We start from the raw sequence: 23,184 nt of genomic DNA on the forward strand, positions 1-23,184 counted from the left end.
ACCCTTGCCTTTTTTGGAGGTTGTGAGTCCAAGTGCTTTCACTACATTGACTGGGCTTTGATCTCTGGATCATAGTGATGGACCCAGGTTTCATCCTATGCAATCAGTTTTTTGAAAAACTTTGACTCATCTTCTTGGCACATCTTCAAATTCATCCTCGAGCACTCAACGCGTTCTCGCTTCTGAAATGGTTTGAGCAACCTGGGAATCCATCTGGCAGACACCTTATGCATATGCAAATGGTCATGAATCATAGTTTCCACAGACCCTGTACTAATCTTGACATCTTGGGCTATTTAGCGAATAGTAATGCACCGATCTTCTAAAATGGCAGCCTCAACTTGATGGACAGATGCCTCATCAATGGCAGAAGGGGGGGGGGCGACAGGTCTGGGAGCTGTTTCCACAGACTTCCAGCCATGTTTGAAATCACGATGCCAGTGTTTTACAAGGTCATAGGATGGGGCATTATCACCATAAGTTTTTTTTATTTCATCAAAAGTCTCCTGTTGTGTGCGTCCTTTCAAATACAAAAACCGGATCACTGCTCGACATTCAACAGGCTTCATTTCACACCTGACTCAGTTCAAACACCTGTAAAACAGAAAGCACAATTAGTTCAGAGCTGTAATTTGCCACATAAGCCGTAGAGATATAAATCATTGCACATGCAAAATTTCAGCTAGATCAGACAACTGGAAGTGGGTCAGAGGCATTACTTATTGCACGCCCCTCGTACTTTTGTTTATATCTGTTGCCCAGTAGAATAACTAAAAAGTGCATCCTGTAATCGACTACAGGGAACTCAACCTCCATGTGAATGCATTTACTGTAGATGCTGAGGGAATGCAAATAGTGAGGATCATATATGTTATTTTTTGTTAATCGTGTTTAAGTGCAGAAGACTGTGTTGCTAGCACCCCTCTTGTGTCACTCTGTCTGTCTCTCTCTCTCTCTGTCTCTCCTCTTTTGAATCTCTTTTTATTTGGCCCAAATGATGACGACATTCCGATCTGGATTGTTTCGCAAAAATCTGTGGTCACTCACTGACCACAGATTTTTGCGTCCTAAAATTTGACCTCACTGTGCCATCACCTCCCAGGCCTTGTGTAGACTTGTGACCGACTTTTTTGTTTGCCATCAATCGACTACACGAACATCCCACATGTAATCTTTGTTCACGTTTTCTGGCCAAATTTATTGTTTAGCCTCAATCCTCAGGGATCTGGCTTATGCAACAAATGCAACATTGATGCATCTGCTTATCTTTAAGTGCAAATTGGTCACTTTCACTTTCACTTTACTAGATGTTTTCCAATGTACAATGCTTAATGAGGATTTAGTTCTGCAAATAATGAGATTATTGTGAACGTAATCCTATCACAAAACAACTTTTACTTACATCAATGATGCATATTTGGATAAAAGTGTTGCATCCACATCTAGTGACCATTTGTTGTGCTTTATTTGAAATTTATGAACAGGGAGATGTTGTACTTGTGCAAGTCCGGCCAAACAGGTACTTCAGTGATATCCTAGACAAACATAACAATCAAACCTGATACTCAAGCAAAACCAATTCGCTTCCTTTCTTGAGGTTTGCATTCACAAATATCAATGCGCTTAGAAGTAATCTAGACGATGTAGAATCTTTTCTCCTAGCAAACTCTTCAGATATCATAGCATTAAACTAACCTACACTTCTCAATCCCCTCTAACTGCTTTAACATGACATGGTACCTTCCTCACTGCCATAAATACTCAGACAGATATATACATGGACTTGGCATCTATATTTGTAACGCTCTCTCCTTGACTAGAGAGTAAAATCTAGGATCAGATGATCAAACCTACATGTGCTTTAGACTAGCATTTTAACACTGTGCTAGTTACTTATATTTCCTATACCCTTCCCTTTCGACTTAGAATTGTACTCTGATCAACCATGTCTTATAGACGCAGCATTCTCCTTAGAGACTAATGTCCAAGTACATGTATTTGGTGATTTTAATATTTACCATAGTAATTGGCTTGGCTTTTCGAGATACAGAGACATAGCTTTTTTATAGCTCATTCTCTTACACAGACAGTTACGTTCTTGACCTGCATCCCAAATCGTAAAGGTCAGCAAGCCTTACTTCTAGACCTATTCCTAATTACAGTAGCCAAGGAATGTGGGACAATGCCCATAGTCCACTCGGAAATACCGATCACCTTGTGATATTAGTAGACGTCACCTTTAATTTCCGATTCCATGTTAAATAACCATTGCTCAAAATTACAAGGTACTACAAAAAGGCTGCTACAGTCATCTCTGAATGCATATATCATGCACTGGATAATACAGGAGAAGCTAAGGCGGTAGCCCTTGATATATCCAAAGCCTTTGACAAGGTTAGCATGAAGAGCTCATGAAAATAAAATATTATTATGTTATGTATTTATGGATAAATACATAACATAATCACATCCTTCCTAGATAGAAGAAAAATCCAGGTGATATGATTGCATGGGACTATTGTTGGACTTTTAATATTTCTGATATTTGTAATGAAGATGAACAGGCTGTGGGTATTTTTACCTATTAATTGTAATGCCACCATTTTTAGATCTCATTTGCTTTGGTAATCCGCTCCATGTTATTATTAAGTGACTGCCATCCAAGTGTGTTGTGTCACGGCTACCGAGAGAGCAGGCTAATGAACATGACAGCGTGACGTCATTACCAGATTAACATGTAGGTAAAGGTATAAAGGTGCCTAAAGCTTCCGGTGTTCAACCATGTGACCATAAAAATATTTTTCGTTGCTTTATATTTGTGGCTGTTGTAATTATATTTTTTTAACATATTACAACAGCCACAAATATAAAGCAACGAAAAATATTTTTTATAAAAAGAGAAAAAGAATTCTCCATTTTGATTATTATTATAATTATCATAATTATACATTGGGATAATTTTAATCTAACAAAATATTCAGTCTGTTCTTTTAATAATAAATAAAACTTTTCTAGAGTATTTCTATATATTTTTACGTTAGAAGCATTTTTCAAGACAGTTTTTTATTATATATATTTTTTTTTAAGACGATCGATGAATTCAATATTTTAGCATCGGTGTAATTTATTTCTTTGAAATATTATTTAAAACTTTAAAATTTTTGTTTGTTTTACATTTTATCTGTAAATAATTTACATGACTGAAATGAGAAATGAAATAGGAAATTATCTATTCTCTCCAGAGACATACGAACACAAATTCATCTTAAAAATTCATTAACTAATCCGTTTTAATCAAAGTTTTGATATGAACTAAAAATAAAGAGTACATTAAGTTTTAGTTAACATATTTTCTTGTGTTTTATCTTATAAATAAATGTTTACGCACCGTGCTAAAATAATAACGTCATTTGGAAAGCCATTCTTAACAGGAGAGGGGAGCTTTTTAACTATTCTGCACTTTCACCTAACAATTTAATGAAAAAAAAAAGATACCATGAAAATTTAATTTAACTTGAAAATCCTGTCTAAAATATAGCATTGTGCATACACTGCACAAGCACCATTATTATTATTATTATTATTATTATTATTATTATTATTATTATTATTATTATTACAACAACAATAATAAAAAAAGGTACTTCACGGGGAATGTGGACCCTGCATGAACGGGTTTTAATTTAATGGTTGCTCCCTAAAAAGCGCATACATAAAAGGTTTTCATTGGTTTATTTAATCACGAAAACTTTTTTGAAAGTACTATTTGAGGCAAAAAAAGGCCAAAAACATTATTTGAATATGTATGAAAAAATAAATGTAACAAAAAATAAAAATATTAGTGTGGAAAATATAATATAATAATAAAATAAATTAAAATAAAATAAAAACAAGCACGAAATAAAAGTATGAATCAAATTTAATTAAAGAAATAAAAAATAAAAAAAATAAAATACACACTCGATTACAAAAAAGTGTATATACGAAGAAAGTGAAAGAAAACCTCAAAGAGCAGCCATTAAATTAAAACCCGTTTACACAGGGTCAACATTCCCCGTGAAGTGTCCCAAAAAACTGTAGATGACATCGACTGGCACTACACCAACTAGTTGTGAAGGGTCAGCGAGGATGGAAAGTACTAACAAGACCTCCACTGGAAGTGCGAAGTTCAAATCTGGTACCTTGAGGAGGCATTTTGTCACCCAAACCCCAGGAAACACCAATGGTCGATGCTAACGAGAAATCAATGGCAAACAGCTGTTGCGATAACGTACAATCATCTGCATGAGTGGTCAAGAGGTGGAGAACATTGGAAATCTGGGGAGACTTGTTGTCACGTGGTCTCCAGCGAATACCACAGTGAGCGATGACTGATGATGGCCTGTGAGACAACTCCTAGTGAGTGAAATAATAATAATGTCCCCTCCCAAATTAACCCCCCTGATTTTATATTATAGATGTTTACTATATTTTTTTTAGTTTTAAACAATGTTCACATTATAGTATGATCGTATTTTAGTAGTTATGTGAACTTCATTTCCGTATTCATGTATTCTGCACTGATATGAAGATGAAGACTATAGTGGAGTATAGGATTCCTAACCATGTAACTGATGAAAATACGCTACACATTTTGATGAAAAACATGGGAAAAAATGAACATAGACGAACAGAAATCCAAAACTTTAAATGTAATTTCTGTATTAAAAGTAATAGTTATTTAAATATTTCAACATATAATCTTGTGGGGAAAATCGAGATCTCCAATAAGGGGTACTCTGGATAGAAACAATAATAAAAATTGTCTCAGTCATGAAGGATTTCTCCCTCACCGGCTAAGGACAGAAAAGGTGAATTGTAGCATCAGAACAGATACTACACTGTGATCTTGTCCCGATGGTCAAGAATTGTTTGTTTTATGTTTCTTTAATTGTTTGTTTCCTAAATTCCTATATCAGTTTTATCAGTATTAGATTATATATTGCTTTAAAATTACGTAATTTTACATAGATAATATCTATATTTTATATTGAATAAAGTTCAGTTTCATTATTAATCGAATCGGGTTCCTTTCTTTTCTTTTTTAACATTTTTTAATGATCTTTTTAAAAATGTCGTCATATAGTATCGCCAGTAACAAATCTTACCTACATTGCCTGCAAGCATTTTTCAGTTAACAGGCCTTCTATATCTCGGTGGCCGTGGTTGTGATCAGTGTAGCAAAAAGAGAAAAGAAATGCAACAAAGTTTTCTGAACCCAGCAACCATTTTTCTCCCTCTCTTGGGAGACAACTATGCCTGCATGCTGCTTTTAATAGTCATACTGGGAACCTATCACTGGAGACAGTTGCACTTAGTGTTGCTCACCAGAAGCTATCAGGCCATCTTTCATCCACCCAACTCCATTATATTTAAACAACCTATCCTTGCTATGCTGAAAACTGGTCCTTTTACCAACAAACCTGCCACTTGACTATGAATTGCAACCAACTTTCCCAATCACCAACCTGCCATTACAGTAAATTATGAATGACTTATGCCGTTTCTGTCAGTAGGCCACTCACCACCAATCCCATTAATCAAATTTAAGCTACACCAGATACTAGACTGATGAGTAGTCTAGGGCTAACAATAATTCATGCTGACGCAGAGGGGCCATCAATCCTATGAAATCATATCACAGATCAAAGCACAAATTTATATCTTGTACATGTAAAAGACGAAACTAATAAGAGAAGCCTATGACAGACACCCCAATGTACAGCTGGCGCAAACGAAATTCCCACCCCCTCTCCCGGCAGAGTATTTAAAACTTGTTAATAATCATATGAACTCCCTGCGATGAGGGCACATATGCATTTTAGAGAATAGATGAGGCAAGTTATCTCTCAATAAATGACCAATAAATAAAATAAATCAAACTCTGCTAATCAATGTTCAATCTGTAAATGAGATTTATAATGCATTCTGTGGCCTTTCTCAGTCTTATGTTGTAAAGATACAACTTCTAATTAAATGAAAAAACAATTTGTGCTTGTTTCGTTTTTTTATTTTAAAAGTTTAAAGAATCGGTAATTAGACTATAATTTTTCAGATTCTGATACCGATTCTGATACCCCAAACATTCGATTTTTCCAATTCCCGATTCCGGTTCGATTTTTCCAATTCCCGATTCCGGTTCCGAATAATCGTCCCAACACTAATATATATATATATATATATATATATATATATATATATATATATATATATATATAATGAATAAATAAAAATGTTATATACGTCCAAACAAATTAAAGGGCGACTTTCTAAGTAAATAAAAAAGAAAAATGAGCTTCGAGGCGGAGCCAATATTAACCGTATTTATCGCTTGAAAAAACAACAATAACAAATATATATATATATATATATATATATATATAGCCAGTAGAGTTTAGTTTCCTAGAAGTACATCCAATGAAACAACATGTGTCTACCAAAATAGTGCTCAATGAGTGAACAGAGCAGGTATATTAATTTTATTTATACAAACATTAATGGCTACATATGTGCATACATGTTTCTGTAATCACCCACGTTGGGGGATTACGTCTTCAGGCCAAGAACTACCTTCAAAAGTGACATTTCCACCAAATACATTTTTCTATTTCGTTTATCAAGTTAAAAATACAACCTGGGTGGGAGTAAAAAAAAACAAAAAACAAAAACGGTAAAAGGATGAGTGACGTCTTTGAAGATGATAAACATCTTTTTTCTTTTCCCCTTCCCCCATCTAACCTAACTTTTGGCTTTTTATGGCATAGGGTACTTGAGAGTTTAGTTTTCTTGTCTTAGAGTCTGTGAGTTAATAACCTTAGCTATGGTCAACCAAGTACTGACCGGTGCCTTTTTAATCTATCTCCACCCACACATACACGCAACACACACATAACACATCCATACACAGACACTGCCAACACACACATACACACATTAATCCATATATTCAAAAGCGAATCCATGCTGAACGCTCTTTGTTTTATTTACTGAAACTAGACAATGATTCTGAAACTACGTAGAAGATAAAGTAAAAGTTACATTAAGGTAAATAAAAAAATAAATAAATAAAAATAAAATACATAAATAAATAAATAAATAAAAAATAAAAAATAAAAAAAAAATATAATAAAAAATAAAAAATAAATAAATAAGAATAAAAATAAAATTAAATTAAAACAAATAAACCAACAAAATGTGAATAAATATAAACTCGAAAGTTATCTAAACTCCACATGTACCTATATGCGTGTATCAATACACTTATAAATGTCTACACTTATCCACACCCGCGCATATATACACACACACATTACAGACATACAGAGACAAATAATAGTATTTTTCTTTACTTATGTAGCGTGGTAACTTCTTCGTATATGCAATATTATGCTACCCGACTACAGACGGGTGTATATATATATACACATACATATACACACACATATATATATATACATATATATATATATATACATACACATATACATATATATACACAAACACACACATACATACATACATAAATATATACATACATATATATATATATATATATATATATATATATATATACATATACACATACATACATACATATAAACACACACACACAACAGGCATACATATATATATACCCACACACACCTACATATATAACATATATATAAACAACATTCGGACATCCATACATTTTTGTAATCTATATTGTTACAACAATTCTATACGAGGCAGCCTATTCTAATAGTTCAGAAATATACGTGTGTATACATACATCTACATACAATAGACACAGAGACACATCCACATACAAACATACACACAGATACATAGATACAGATATATATATATATAAACATACAAACATACATGCATACGCAAAATACACTCATATATCCAAACACAAATATAGACATATATATATATATACATGCATACATGTACCGTGCCACCAAATGATACATCTAAAGTAGAAACAGACATGAATACATCTACTATATAAATTCACTTTTTCTATCAAATTCCACACGTCTAGTTATGTTTCATGGCCCCATCCGCTTGTTACACTTTCCTAAGTTGTAGGTTTTTACCGTAAAAATTGACACTACGTAAAAATTTATATTGAATTCAGCATGAAGTTCATAGGGTTATTCTCATATTTAACAAAGATTCTTTCGATGGTAAGGCAGATCTACATAAGATGTATCACGATACAATAATAATATATAATAACATATGACAGAAATCAGAGTATTTAGGTTATACAAACCTAGTATATAAGCTTATATATTGTAGTACTTACCTTCATCTTTGCTTATTCACTCTAATACCCTTATTCCCTTCTCTTCCATTCACCCTTCATTCCTTACTTTCTTTCATCTATTTATTTCTTCATTTTTTTTTTTATATTAATAAATTATTTTTCCTACTCGGGTATATAAAGGTATAAATACATTTTTCCTACCCGGGTATATAAAGGTATAAATACATTAAAATTAAGTTACAGCTGTAGTGATAATTTGGAAAGGATTATAAAAAAGCATAATGGAAGAATTTTAAAGACGACTAATAGAGAAGGGGAGAATACTAGTGCAAACACTGCGGTGAATAAATGTAACTGTAAAAAACCTGAGGAATGCCCAATAAAAAATGAATGTCTGACCTCATCGGTGGTATACCAAGCAAGGATATTCCCGGTGGAGAACCCAAGGGACGAAAGATTCTACATAGGGAGTACCCAAATGACTTTCAAAAATAGATTCTATGGACATACACGCTCGATGAATAATCAAACATATGAAAAGGACACTTCCTTATCGTTATATTACTGGAAATTAGTTAGAGAAAATAAAATACCTAGTATAGAATGGAATATTATTAGAAGAGCCAATACTTGCCACTCATTGAACTCACCATGTCTATTATGCTTATCAAAAAAACTTGAGATAACTAGGTTTAAAGACCGAGAAAAATTATTGAATATTAAACAAGAAACTGCTATATCCTGCAAACATTTCAGAATACACGCACTTAAGGAACTCTAAATTAGGATAATGGAACTGCTATAAGTACAACTACACCCCATCAAATAACCCCCCCACAAAGAGGATAAGTGAGGTCGCAACTATAATCATACCCATATGAGTTACGTAAGTCACTTAATATTCTACTTCATCGAGCAGTTATGGTATTACTAGCCGAAATAAGTACCTGTATGAAGGTATATTTGAACTAAATGAGTAATAGATCGTTTTGTGTGAAGCTCGTAATAATGTATGCATATGGATATTTTTGGGTGTGTGCATGTATGGATATATGATCTTTATATACCCGGGTAGGAAAAATAATTTATTAATATAAAAAAAAAAAATGAAGAAATAAATAGATGAAAGAAAGTAAGGAATGAAGGGTGAATGGAAGAGAAGGGAATAAGGGTATTAGAGTGAATAAGTAAAGATGAAGGTAAGTACTACAATATATAAGCTATGGGGCCATGAAACATAACTAGACGTGTGGAATTTGATAGAAAAAGTGAATTTATATAGTAGATGTATTCATGTCTGTTTCTACTTTAGATGTATCATTTGGTAGCACGGTACATGTATGCATGTATATATATATATATGTCTATATTTGTGTGATTTTGGATATATGAGTGTATTTTGCGTATGCATGTATGTTTGTATGTTTATATATATATCTGTATCTATGTATCTGTGTGTATGTTTGTATGTGGATGTGTCTCTGTGTCTATTGTATGTAGATGTATGTATACACACGTATATTTCTGAACTATTAGAATAGGCTGCCTCGTATAGAATTGTTGTAACAATATAGATTACAAAAATGTATGGATGTCCGAATGTTGTTTATATATATGTTATATATGTTGGTATGTGTGGGTATATATATGTATGCCTGTTGTGTGTGTGTTTATATGTATGTATGTGTATATGTATATATATATATATGTATGTATATATTTATGTATGTATGTATGTGTGTGTTTGTGTATATATGTATATGTGTATGTATATATATATGTATATATATATATATGTGTGTGTATATGTATGTGTATATATATATACACCCGTCTGTAGTCGGATAGCATAATATTGCATATACGAAGAAGTTACCACGCTACATAAGTAAAGAAAAATACTATTATTTGTCTCTGTATGTCTGTAATGTGTGTGTGTATATATGCGCGGGTGTGGATAAGTGTAGACATTTATAAGTGTATTGATACACGCATATAGGTACATGTGGAGTTTAGATAACTTTCGGGTTTATATTTATTCACATTTTGTTGGTTTATTTGTTTTAATTTAATTTTATTTTTATTCTTATTTATTTATTTTTTATTTTTTATTATATTTTTTTTTTATTTTTTATTTTTTTATTTATTTATTTATTTATGTATTTTATTTTTATTTATTTATTTTTTTATTTACCTTAATGTAACTTTTACTTTATCTTCTACGTAGTTTCAGAATCATTGTCTAGTTTCAGTAAATAAAACAAAGAGCGTTCTGCATGGATTCGCTTTTGAATATATGGATTAATGTGTGTATGTGTGTGTTGGCAGTGTCTGTGTATGGAGGTGTTATGTGTGTGTTGCGTGTATGTGTGGGTGGAGATAGATTAAAAAGGCACCGGCCAGTACTTGGTTGACCATAGCTAAGGTTATTAACTTACAGACTCTAAGACAAGAAAACTAAACTCTCAAGTACCCTATGCCATAAAAAGCCAAAAGTTAGGTTAGATGGGGGAAGGGGAAAAGAAAAAAGATGTTTATCATCTTCAAAGACGTCACTCATATTTTTACCGTTTTTGTTTTTTGTTTTTTGTTTTTATTGACTCCCACCCAGGTTGTATTTTTAACTTGATAAACGAAATAGAAAAATGTATTTGGTGGAAATGTCACTTTTGAAGGTAGTTCTTGGCCTGAAGACGTAATCCCCCAACGTGGGTGATTACAGAAACATGTATGCACATATGTAGCCATTAATATTTGTATAAATAAAATTAATATATATATATATATATACATATATATATATATATATATATATATATATATATATATATATATATATATATATATATATATATATATATATATATATATGAGCAAACAGTTAATAAAATATGTTAAAAACACTTTGAAATGAGTTAAAAACATAGTTAATCTGAAAAGGAAACACGAGATAAATGGATAGTCCTTAATCCGCGGAGCTTTGAAGAAATACTCTCCTTCTCATCAGAGGGTAGGAATTAGCAAAATGCGGGATCGGATTTTGCATGCAGAAGTATTTGATGAAACAACAAGTAAGTCAAAGATCTTACTTGAAAACAAAATAAGTTAAGCAGAGGGAATATGGCAAAGAAAAAAGTGATTACACATGAATGGATAGTCTGGTGGAAGATAAAAAATCCAGTGACGGTAAAATCCAAATGTAAAACTTCAAGAAAGTTAAAAGAATTTCCATTTGTACAAGTAAAATCCAAGGAAATCCCGTAATTAGAAGAAGATGGTCCATAATAATTCAAATGTAGAAATCCATGGAATAATTCACAAAAATGTGTGTACAAGGAAAAAAAATAATATTAATAAAAGAAAAATAAGATGTGCTTTTCACTCTACTTCCGAGACATAACTATAAATAAAAAAGATCTCTCTCTCTCTCTCTCTCTCTCTCTCTCTCTCTATATATATATATATATATATATATATATATATATATATATATATATATATATATTTCATAATTTTCTTGGGGGTATAACACTTTATTAAGGCAATCATGAAGGGAAGATGTATTTTTTCGGAGGAAAAGGAAAATGGATAGCGACTAAAAAATAAAAGTAGGGGGAAAAAAATCAAAACGAGTCAATTGACATGTTTCGCTCTCACTCATAAAAATTGGAATCCAGGGATTTATTTTTTAGTAATTTGTTTTCCTTAATGATAAAATCTTAAAAAAGAGACGGGAGCAAGAGCAATCGTATAGGGATGGATTTTAGAGGCTGATCACGTTCAAACCCAACAAGCAGTCCTTTTGTTTACAAAGGGAAGGCTTCCTAAGGCGAACGTGAACAGTCTCCAAGACTTTTAGATGATATATGGAGTGAGCTCGACTCAATACGGAGAAAGAGTCAATGCTGGTATTTAATAAAGTATTCTGTTATAGCAGATCCATATGTGTTGTTTACAGCGTCGGTAGGTAGGAATGTTCCATTCCTGATTTTGCTCGGTTCATGTTGTTCTATGCGACTTACCAATTTTAAAGATGTTCGACCTACGTAGTCGGCACGCAACCACATTTAAATGAATAAATAACATTACTAATATGATGAGGGGGTTGCGGTGCCGACTACGTAGGTTGAACACCTTCAAAATTGGTAAAATTGAACTAAAAATTGACAGAGTTATTACGTAGGGAAATGTACACAGACACACACACAGACACACAGACACACACACAGACACGTTCACTTTTATAGATATATAGAAGATATAGATAGATAGATATATATATAGATAGATAGATAGATAGAAAAACACAAATATATACGTATAGATAAATATATATGGAAACAATTTTGTGTTTACTGCACACGTTTTACGCAAATATTATGCAAGTATAAATCATGTATAATATCTGCATGAATATAATTACACGTAATAGTTGACTAAAGATGATCATTCCATAAGAAACCCGAAAAAAACTAATAGGAAATTAATTAAAATGAATGTTTAAAAGAATATGCAAATTAGCTAGATCTTTTGCTAGTGAATGCAATTCTACGACCCATATATAAGAACATTGTATTTTCTTTTTAAATAAATAGGAAGGAGGGTTTTTAATATGAATACCAATGCACACAAAAGAGAAACGAATTTATAGGAGTATAGATAGATATAGATAGATAGATAGATAGATAATAGACTAGCATGGGTGCCCGGGTGTTTTGAGGTGTATGCTGAGCAAAAAAAAAAAAAAAGAAACACTACATTTTGTTTAATTTGACCCCTATTATGACCTCCTAAAATTGATTGTTTTGGGCTCAAATCAAGTTAGTAAGTAAGATCCGTGTCCAAGGAACCTATATCTAAAATTTCAAGTGTTTAGACCCGAAATTGTCGGAGGAGTTTGATAGAGTTCTCAAAAGTCAAATCGTTGAACTTTGACTCCTTAATCGCTAAATTTCTGCCGGAAACCGATCACATCGATTTTTCCAAATCTCAGTACCCTGTATATCAAATTTCGAGTCTGTAGGCTAAAAATTGACAGAGTTATTGCATAGGGAAATGTACACACACACACACACACACACTTTCACTTTTATATATATATATATATATATATATATATATATATATATATATATATATATATATAGAGAGAGAGAGAGAGAGAGAGAGAAAGAAAGAGAGAGAGAGAGAGAGAGAGAGAGAGAGAGAAAATCTGCAATCTATCTATATATTCAGTGAATGGAACATTCCTACCTACCGACGCTGTAAACAACACATATGGGTCCGCTATAACGGAATACTTTATTAAATACCAGCATTGACTCTTTCTCCGTATTGAGTCGAGCTCACTCCATATATCATGATATAAAGTGAACGTGTCTCTGTGTGTCTGTCTGTCTGTCTGTGTGTCTGTGTACATTTTCCTTCGCAATAACTCAGTCTACAGACTCGAAATTTGATATACAGGGAACTGAGATTTGGGAAAATCGATGTGATCGGTTTTCGGTCAAACATTTGGCTGTTAAGGGGTCAAAGTTCAACGATTTGACCTTTGAGAACTTAACAAAACGCCTCCGACAATTTTGGGTCTAAACACTTGAAATTTTAGATATTGGTTCCTTGGACATGGATCTAACTTAATAACTTGATTTGAGCCCAAAACAATCAATTTTAAGACGTCATAATAGGGGTCAAAGTTAAAAAAATTGACCGTTTTTTTTTGGGGGGGGGCTCAGCATACACCTCCAAACACCCGGGCAACGCCGGGCACCCATGCTAGTATATCTATAAAAGTGAACGTGTCTGTGTGTCTGTCTGTCTGTGTGCCTGTGTACATTTTCCTTCGCAATAACTCTGCTAATTTTCAGTCTACACACTCGAAATTTGATATGCAGGGCATTGAGATTTGGGAAAATCGATGTGATCGGTTTTCGGGCGGGAATTTGGCTCTTTAGGGGTCAAAGTTCAACGATTTGACCTTTGAGAACTCTACCAAACGCCTCCGACAATTTTGGGTCTAAACACTTGAAATTTTAGATATAGGTTCCTTGGACATGGATCTAACTTAATAACTCAATTTGAGCCCAAAACAATAAATTTTAAGGGGTCATAATTGGGGTCAAATTTCAGTGTAAACCTCCAAACACCCGGGCAACGCCGGGCTGAAATTCTAGTATATCTATAAAAGTGAACGTGACTGTGTGTGTGTGTCTGTCTGTCTGTCTGTGTGTCTGTGTACATTTCCCTACACAATAACTCTGTCTATTTTTAGTGTACAGACTCGAAATTTGATATAAGAGGTACTGAGATTTGGGAAACAATAAATTTTAAGGGGTCATAATAGGAGTCAAAGTTAAAAAGTTGACTTTTTTTTTTTTTGCTCAGCATACATCTCTAAACAGCCGGGCAACGCCGGGCTGAAATGCTAGTATATATATACTATCAGTTTAGCCCGGCTTTGTTCGGGCCCTATGTACTGTTCATAACTTCATATGCATATGTATATATTAAAAAGTGTGCATATGTATGATAATGCCTTTCTATATAATAGGCTTCCTTAACTACTGTCGAGAAAAGTTGCTAGAGACCGCAGAGGTTAATTTTTTTTACTTTGACCCTAATTTTGACCCCTTAACATTTATTGTTTTGGGCTCAAATCAAATTAAAATGTCTAACCCATATCCAAGTAACCTACATCTAAAATTTCAAATGCTTAGACCAAAATTGGCTGAGTTATTTGTTAGAGACCGTAGAGATCAAATTCATTTACTTTGTCCCCAATTTTGACGCCTTAACAAACCCCTGTTTTAGGCTCAAATAAAATCATAAAGTTAGATCCATGTCCAAGTAACCTATATAAAAAATTTCAAGTGTTTAGACCCAAAACTGGAAGAGTTCTCAAAGGTCAAATCGTTGAACTTTCACCCCCTTAATAGCAAAATATCTGGCCCAACCCCGATTAAAAAGATTTTCCCAAATCTCAATTCCTCGTACGTCAAATTTTCAGACTGTAGACCGAAAATTGACAAAGTTATTTTGTAGGGAAATGTACACAGACAGACAGACAGACAGACATTTTCACTTATATATATATACTAGCATTTCAGCCCGGCGTTGCCCGGGTGTTTGGATGCGTATGTTGAGCAAAAAAAAAAAAAAAAAAAGTGGTAGTAGGAAGGCAGGCTCGGACCCGTACTGCGAAGGAGGAAAAGAATGGGGAAAAAACATGACGCCTTCACTCTTACGACCACTGCCAAACCGGAAGTGACTTATGTTTTAATTAAGGCTAGACAATCGAAAGGAGATTATGACTTTCAAAAATATCGGTGAAAAAAGCGACCCCTCCTGTAGAAAAGTGCCCAGTTTAGGGTGAAAAAATTAATGTTTTAGCCAATTTTCCAATGTTTCTCGTCTGAAAGGTCAAACTTCAAAACGATACTGATCTTGGTAAAATCCGTCGCCTCTGTTGAAAATTTTAGGCAGACATGCAAACATACATACATACATTTATATATTGGTAACTAACAATTTTCGACCCAACCCGATTAAAAAGCTTGCCCTATATCTGAATACCCTTTATGTCAAATTTCAAAAGTTTAGACCAAAAATTGTCTGAGTAATTTGGTAGAGACCGCAGGGGTTATTTTTTTTTTTTTAAATTTGACCCCTATTGTGACTTCTTAACATTTATTGTTTTGGGTTCAAATCAAGTTATTAAGTTAGATCCATGTCCAAGGAACCTATATCTAAAATTTCAAGTGTTTACACCGAAAATTGTCGGAGGCGTTTGATAGAGTTCTCAAAGGTCAAATCGTTGAACTTTGACCCCTTAATCGCCAAATTTCTGGCCATAACCGATCACAAAGATTTTCCCAAATCTCAGTACCTTGTATATCAAATTTTTGTAGACTAAAAATTGACAAGTTATTGCGCAGGGAAATGGACACAGACAGACAGACAGACAGACACGTTCACTTTTATAGATATATAGACAGATATATAGATATAAATATATAGCTTTACTATTGAGATATAGATATATAGCTTTACTATTGAGAAATGGATATTTCCAATGTTCACAAGTGTATAGGCGTAACATTGTTATATTAAGAAGAAAACATTAGCAGCGGAAAATTGCAGGTGAGGAACTAATTACCCACCCCTTTTTCTCATATCGTTCTCTTCACCGTGAACAGTGAAATCTATTCCAAGTATATATTTAAACAAAAATTGCGTCACATGTTTAATCAAGTAATGACATAAAAAATACGACCAAAAATATTGAACCAACAACTGACCAATGCCTCTTTTCCCTCAATGAAAACAAATCATTCCACCAAGAATTCTCAAGAAAGAAAGTCCATTGCCACATGAAACATCATGTAAAAAATGCTAGTAATCTTATGAATTAGAAATGGTACAATAAACATTAGAATCATCAATTCCAAATGAAACGAAAGATTTACCTTGAGCTTTTATACGATTGTGTCATTTGGAAAATGTTCTTTTCTTTTTCTAAGTAAACACTTATAATTGCAGCTTTTATCTTATTCCATACATTGTCTGGGTTCCTTCCTGAAATAAGAAAATCATTAATACTATTAAGATCTTATAAGAGAACAAATTCAACAATTGTGACTTCGAGAACAGGATTGGATAAAATTCAGATTAAAAACAACAACAAAAAAAACTAATAACAGCTATTCGTCTGAACTCCTCCTTGCCAACTCCTGACTTCAACTGTAATTGTCACCGTCTGTTCACTCTATGCTTTTCCCAGTTGTCAAATAAAAGACTCCTCTCTGCTTTCCCATTTATTCTTTTCACAGCCATCATTGACCTCATATGCAAATTAATGCTATATGTATATTAACAGGCCGTCTATAGACGAAAGTTTTTTTTCTCTTTCCTTCCTTGATTCTGTCGCCCGACAGGGGCCGTCGATTGTGTAAGTCAAGCTTTTCATTACTTTCGCCACATTCTCCTCTGATGTCATAATCACAAATAATACACCTGAGTGCGATTTTTTTTTTGTTCGCATGCTCGTGTAGAGTCGGGGAGCTGCAATTTCCTATATGGGAGGATTACGCCCAAGACTATTTTTGCATGGTCTATCATCATCGTAATCGCTGTAAGGCAGTTTACCATCATCGTCATCATCAGAAGTTTCTGAGTTACTAGTTTCAGAAGCATTTATCGATATAGACCGTGGCCTGTTCAGTTGTTCACTTTCTTTTGTCAGGCCACTAGTGGTATCGAATGCACATGGAGTCAGCACCTTGTATACAAACGTTGTAGGTACATATGGTGTTGCACAGTGCGATTAACGTTTTTGAAAATGTTCCAGCTTTTTAGTTTTAGCGATGATATTTTATCTTTATTTTCGATGGAGAGAATTTTCGGTGATAGAACAGTATTCTAATGGCCTCAATGATAAATAAGTGACGTTTGAAGATGTTTTCGCTTGTAAGTGTAAAGTGTCAGTTTTTTATGCTCCTTTGTTTTGTTTTTCTTTTCGGCGAAAAGAATATCCGGTGTTATAGAGAACTCTCAAGTGATGAGCAAGCGACATTTGAAGATCGTTTTTGCTTTTCCGTGAAAAGTGCGTGCTTTTTGTTGTTGTTCGTGACAATATGAAGTCAAAATAATTTTTTGTTGTTCGTGACAAGTATGAAGTCAAAATAATTTTTTGAAAGGAAAGAATCTTGCAGCAAAGTGAAATGTTACCGATACTGAAAGTTTGTTGTCTTAAAGAGGCCAGGAAAAAAAGAAAATAACAAATAAAGCCGTCGTTGAAGGCTACGTATTCAGGTGTCACCACATATAGAATAACAGACAACGAAATGGAGTTTCATTCTATATTAATAAACAACTTTATTTGTTATCCTCGTTAGTAGCGTGTACAAGAGAGACGGGTTAGTAGGTGGAAGTGTTCTTGTGTAAAGATAGATTTAATATATTGCCGGCTTGTTGATGAGAGAATAGTTCCGTTTACACGTGTTTATAGCTAGTAGTCGTCGGGATGAAGGAAACCGGTTAAAGGAGAAAGAAAGAGCAAGATTCTCATTGTATTGTTGTATGTTGCAGGGTGTGTGTGTGTGTGTGTGTGTGTGTGTGTGTGTGTGTGTGTGTGTGTGTGTGTGTGTGTGTGTATCGATGTATCGACGAGAGCAATTCTTTAGCATGATAAAGAATTTCGTTTGGGTGCCGCACGTGGAAACAAATGTGAATTTAAAGAGAGCCATTGTTGACTTGTTGTTGCCTTTCTGCTCTGCACAGCAGCATACATCGCTGGTGGGCAGAGCAGAGAGAAAGAGGATTAAAGGTTTGTGGTTTCGCCTTTTTGTGTACTCGGTCACGTGATTGAGAACTGGCTTGTGATTGGACAAACCAGGGAGAAAATGAATTTCAAATCTCGAGCCACGAGATTTAGCTCCTACCTGTGATTGTAGCGAGTTTCGGCTTCTACACAACTATATTATTTTCCTCTTCATTTTTCTTGTCTTTTTCTTTATGTTTACCCTCCCCTTCCCTCTCTCTCTCTCTCTCTCTCTCTCTATATATATATATATATATATATATATATATATATATATATATATGCAGATTTGTTGTTGACTTTTTCAAGCGGTAATACGGTTAATATTCACCTTGAAGATCTTGTTTCTTAGAAAGTCGCCCATATTTTTATTTGAACGTAAACAAATAATATTTTTTATTCATTTATTATTTATTATTATTTTATTTATTTATCTATCATTTTTTTTAAACAGTAATATACGGACATGCGAAACATGCATGTCCGTAGATTACTGTTTTAAATAACACACACACACACACACACACACACACACACACACACACACACACATATATATATATATATATATATATATATATATATATATATAATTATAAAACTCAAATGAGCTTGTAACGGGTGCTGTAACCCAACATCCGGTTTACGACTTCCGGTTGCGCGTACGTACACAAACATAAACCCATAACAGCGTAAATAATCAACTCGACAATAAAACATATTGTCTTACTGGGTACGTTTTCAGCGTCTCAATTGTTTATTTTTTTCGCATTTAAATTATCCAAATAAACAATTGTTAATACTTTCTGTTTTTTTACATCGTTCATTTTCCCATAACAACGTAAATACATAATCAACTCGACAATAAAACGTATTGTTTTACTGTATACGTTTTCAGCGTAACAATTTTTTTCGCGTTTACATTATCCAAATAAACAATTATTTCTGCTTTTTTTTTTGTTTACATCGTTCATTCCCGCATTTTTTAAATTAGTTTTATTGATCTTATTATTAACATAAAAATTAAATATTTGATCCAATTGGTCATGAATGTTTGTTAAAATAAATGAAAAAAGTTACATTTTATTTTCATTTTTTATTTAAAAAGCCATTCTTAACATGGGGAGAGTGTTCTTTTTAAAACTATTCTGCACTTTCAACTAACAATTTACTTTAAAAGGATATATCAAAATTTGAATTTAACTTTAAGTATTATGGTATCTGTTCAGTGCACATTTACCTATAAGTATGGCAAACCACTTATAATTCAATGTCTGTAAGTTTTTTTTAAAATAAACAATTATAAACAGAACAACTCATAGAAATCTATCTAAATTCTTTTTTCATTTTAATATACTTTCATAGAAATGTTTTTGTTACGTCACAAAAAACTATTTTCTTTACAAGTGTCACGCTCATACGTTAGTTCCATAGCTAATATAACATACTGACCCAACGGGTCTAACACACACACACACACACACACACACACATATATATATATATACACACACGAGGGGCGTACAATAAGTAATGCCCCTGACCCACTTCCCATAGCAGCAGAGCAACGAAATTTGCCACAGTTATTAGTCTTTCTCTACGTAGGAACCACCCAGTGTTATGCATTTTTCCCATCGCTTGATGCAGCTCTGGAGACCGTTTTTGTAGAACACCCAAGGTTGGTCCTCCAAACACGACGAGACTTCAGAAATCAAGGCTGCATCATCTAGAAAACGCTTTCCTTTCAAAAATAACTTCATGGCTGGGAAGAGGTGAAAGTCAGAGGGTGCAAGGTCAGGAGAGTAATGAGGCAGAATTCAATAACCACACAGCCGTGCTTCTGATCTGGCGACATGCGAGTTGTGGACCGGAGCATTGTCCTGCAGAAGGAGGGTACCTCTGCTGATCTTGCCCCGCTTCTTGATTTTGATAGCTTCCCTTAATTTCCTCAAAAGTGAAGCATAATAGGCTCCTGTAATTGTGGTACCCTTTGCCAGGAAATCTGTCATCACTACATCGTCCTGGTCTCAGAAGACTGTGAGCATGACCTTGCCAGCGGAGGGCTGCACCCTTGCCTCTTTTGGAGGTGGTGAGTCCAAGTGCTTCCACTGCATTGACTGGGCTTCGGTCTCTGAATCATAGTGATGGACCCAGGTTTCATCCTATGCAATCAGTCTTTTGAAAAACTTTGACTTATCTTCTTGGCACATCTCCAAATTCATCCTCGAGCACTCAACGCGTTCTCGCTTCTGGAATGGTTTGAACAACCTGGAAATCCATCTGGCATATGCAAATGGTCATGAATAATAGTTTCCACAGACCCTGTACTAATCTTGACATCTTGGGCTATTTGGCGAATAGTAATGTGCCGATCTTCCAAAATGGCAGCCTCAACTTAACGGACAGATGCCTCATCAATGGCAGAAGGAGGGCGGCGACAAGGTCTGGGAGCTGTTTCCACAGACTTCCGACCATGTTTGAATTCACGATGCCAGCGTTTTACAAGGTCATATGATGGGGCATTATCACCATAAGTTTTTTTTTATTTCATCAAAAGTCTCCAGTGGTGTGCGTCCTTTCAAATACAAAAACCAGATCACTGCTCGACATTCAACAGGCTCCATTTCACACCTGACTCAGTTCAAACACCTGTAAAACAGAAAGCACAATTAGTTCAAAGCTGTAATTTGCCACATAACCCGTAGAGATATAAATCATTGCACATGCAAAATTTCATCTAGATCAGAGAACTCGAAGTGGGCCAGGGACATTACTTATTGCGCCCCCTCGTATATATATATATATATATATATATATATATATATATATATATATATATAAGTATAAAAAGCCTATAGCAATGCAGGAACCCGGCTGTTGTATTGACGTGACGTATGAACAAAAAAAGGACAAACTAAAGAAGGTCTTATTTGTTTTGTTATTTTTTTTTACTTCGTATATCCTGCTATTTTTCAAGAGAATCACAATACAAATAAGTAAATAGGAACTTACTGTTTGATATAACCGGGATGGTGGACATATTAATATTTCGAGTATACATCTCATTTTCAAAAGAAAGGGACCAAAGAATGTCCTTAAAAAAAGAAAAAAAAACATTAAAATATCGTAAAGCGGAAATGGATGTAGGAACGGATCAGCTGTTAAGCAGAAAAAGTTTTATGCAGAGGTTTCTTGATTTATTATCATCGCTATTACTACAGATATTTATTTATTCATTTATTTAATTCAATCTTTTTTAGAATAGATTATCTCTTTTATAATTTGTTGAATTTTTTGTTGATTCTAAGGTATAGGATATCAATTGTTATTTAAATTCTAACCGGAAGTAAGTGGTGCTATGAATCTATAATGGAGACAGCGTTTAATGTTAGCCTATTAAGTTTTTACATTAGGTTGTGTTTATCTATAAAATCTGCTGATCTTAATATATATATATATATATATATATATATATATATATATATATATATATATATATATATATATATATATAATTAATTTATTTAATCAGTTAAAATTTCTCATATGTTTTATTTATTTTGTTTATTTTTTTATATAATTGTTATCAGATCATAACGTGATATGCTACTCACTGATTAATTGTCGCGAGAACGCGCTATGAAATTTATTTAATTTGCTCTAATCAACTGTAAACCAGAAAAGGCTTTGCGTGTAAGGTTTCTTTATTTATCATCACCGTTATTACTACAGACATTTTAATTTTAATATTTATTTATCTGTTTAATTTAATCTTTTTTTATGCATTATCCTTTTATCTATTTGTTGATTTATTATTTAGTTTAATTTTTGTTTCATTTCAGCGAATGAGATATCAGTTACGATTTAATTTCTGTCCGGATGCTTTAAATCTATAATGGAGACAGCGTTTAATGCGAAATCTATTCGGATTTCTATTATATTGTTTGTACCTATAAATCTGCTGATTTTAAGTTTTATATATATATATATATATATATATATATATATATATATATATATATATATATATATATATATTAATGTATAATTTATTTTATCAATGATTGAAGATCTCTTATTTATTCCATTTATTTGTTTATCAATATGCTTTTTATTTTTATATAATTGTTATGGAGTCCTGACGTAATTATGTTACTCAATGTTACACAACACGGGCGTTGCCATGGGAACGCTCTGTAAAATTTATTTAATTTACGCAAACAAGCTGTCCTTTATATATTAATCCTTTTTATCTCTGTGTATATATGTACCATTAAAGTTAACGCATATATAGAAGAGATAATCTCTTGACATATCAAAGGCCTTTGGTAGGGTATGGCATAAAGGTTTACTTCAAAAGATCTCCAGCTATGGTATAGCTGGAAATGTCTTCTCAATTATTAAATCATTTCTCTCTGATAGGTTCATAAGAGTAGTAGTTGATGGGCAGAAATCAGAAGCTCACAGTATAAATGCTGGAGTCCCTCAGGGGTCCATCCTGGGCCCAACTCTTTTCCTGATCTACATTAATGATCTTCCAAATCACATCCTTACATCATTCGTAGAC

General features: G+C 33.4%; 1 protein-coding gene across 2 annotated transcripts in view; it reads right to left on the reverse strand.

The window, feature by feature from the left end:
* The window catches only part of LOC145239862 (putative tubulin polyglutamylase ttll-15), an 867,893-nt gene that overhangs the window by 489,601 nt on the left and 355,108 nt on the right, over positions 1–23,184 (reverse strand). For both annotated transcript variants that reach the window (XM_080103430.1, XM_080103429.1), the window contains one exon: positions 16,765–16,873. In XM_080103430.1, the coding sequence (XP_079959556.1) occupies positions 16,765–16,873 (109 nt within the window). The remainder of the gene's footprint in view (positions 1–16,764; positions 16,874–23,184) is intronic.

This window comes from Euprymna scolopes, chromosome 19 (genome assembly GCF_053919585.1).
Source record: "Euprymna scolopes isolate OS-2025 chromosome 19, ASM5391958v1, whole genome shotgun sequence".
Classification (NCBI taxonomy): Eukaryota; Metazoa; Mollusca; class Cephalopoda; order Sepiida; family Sepiolidae; genus Euprymna; species Euprymna scolopes.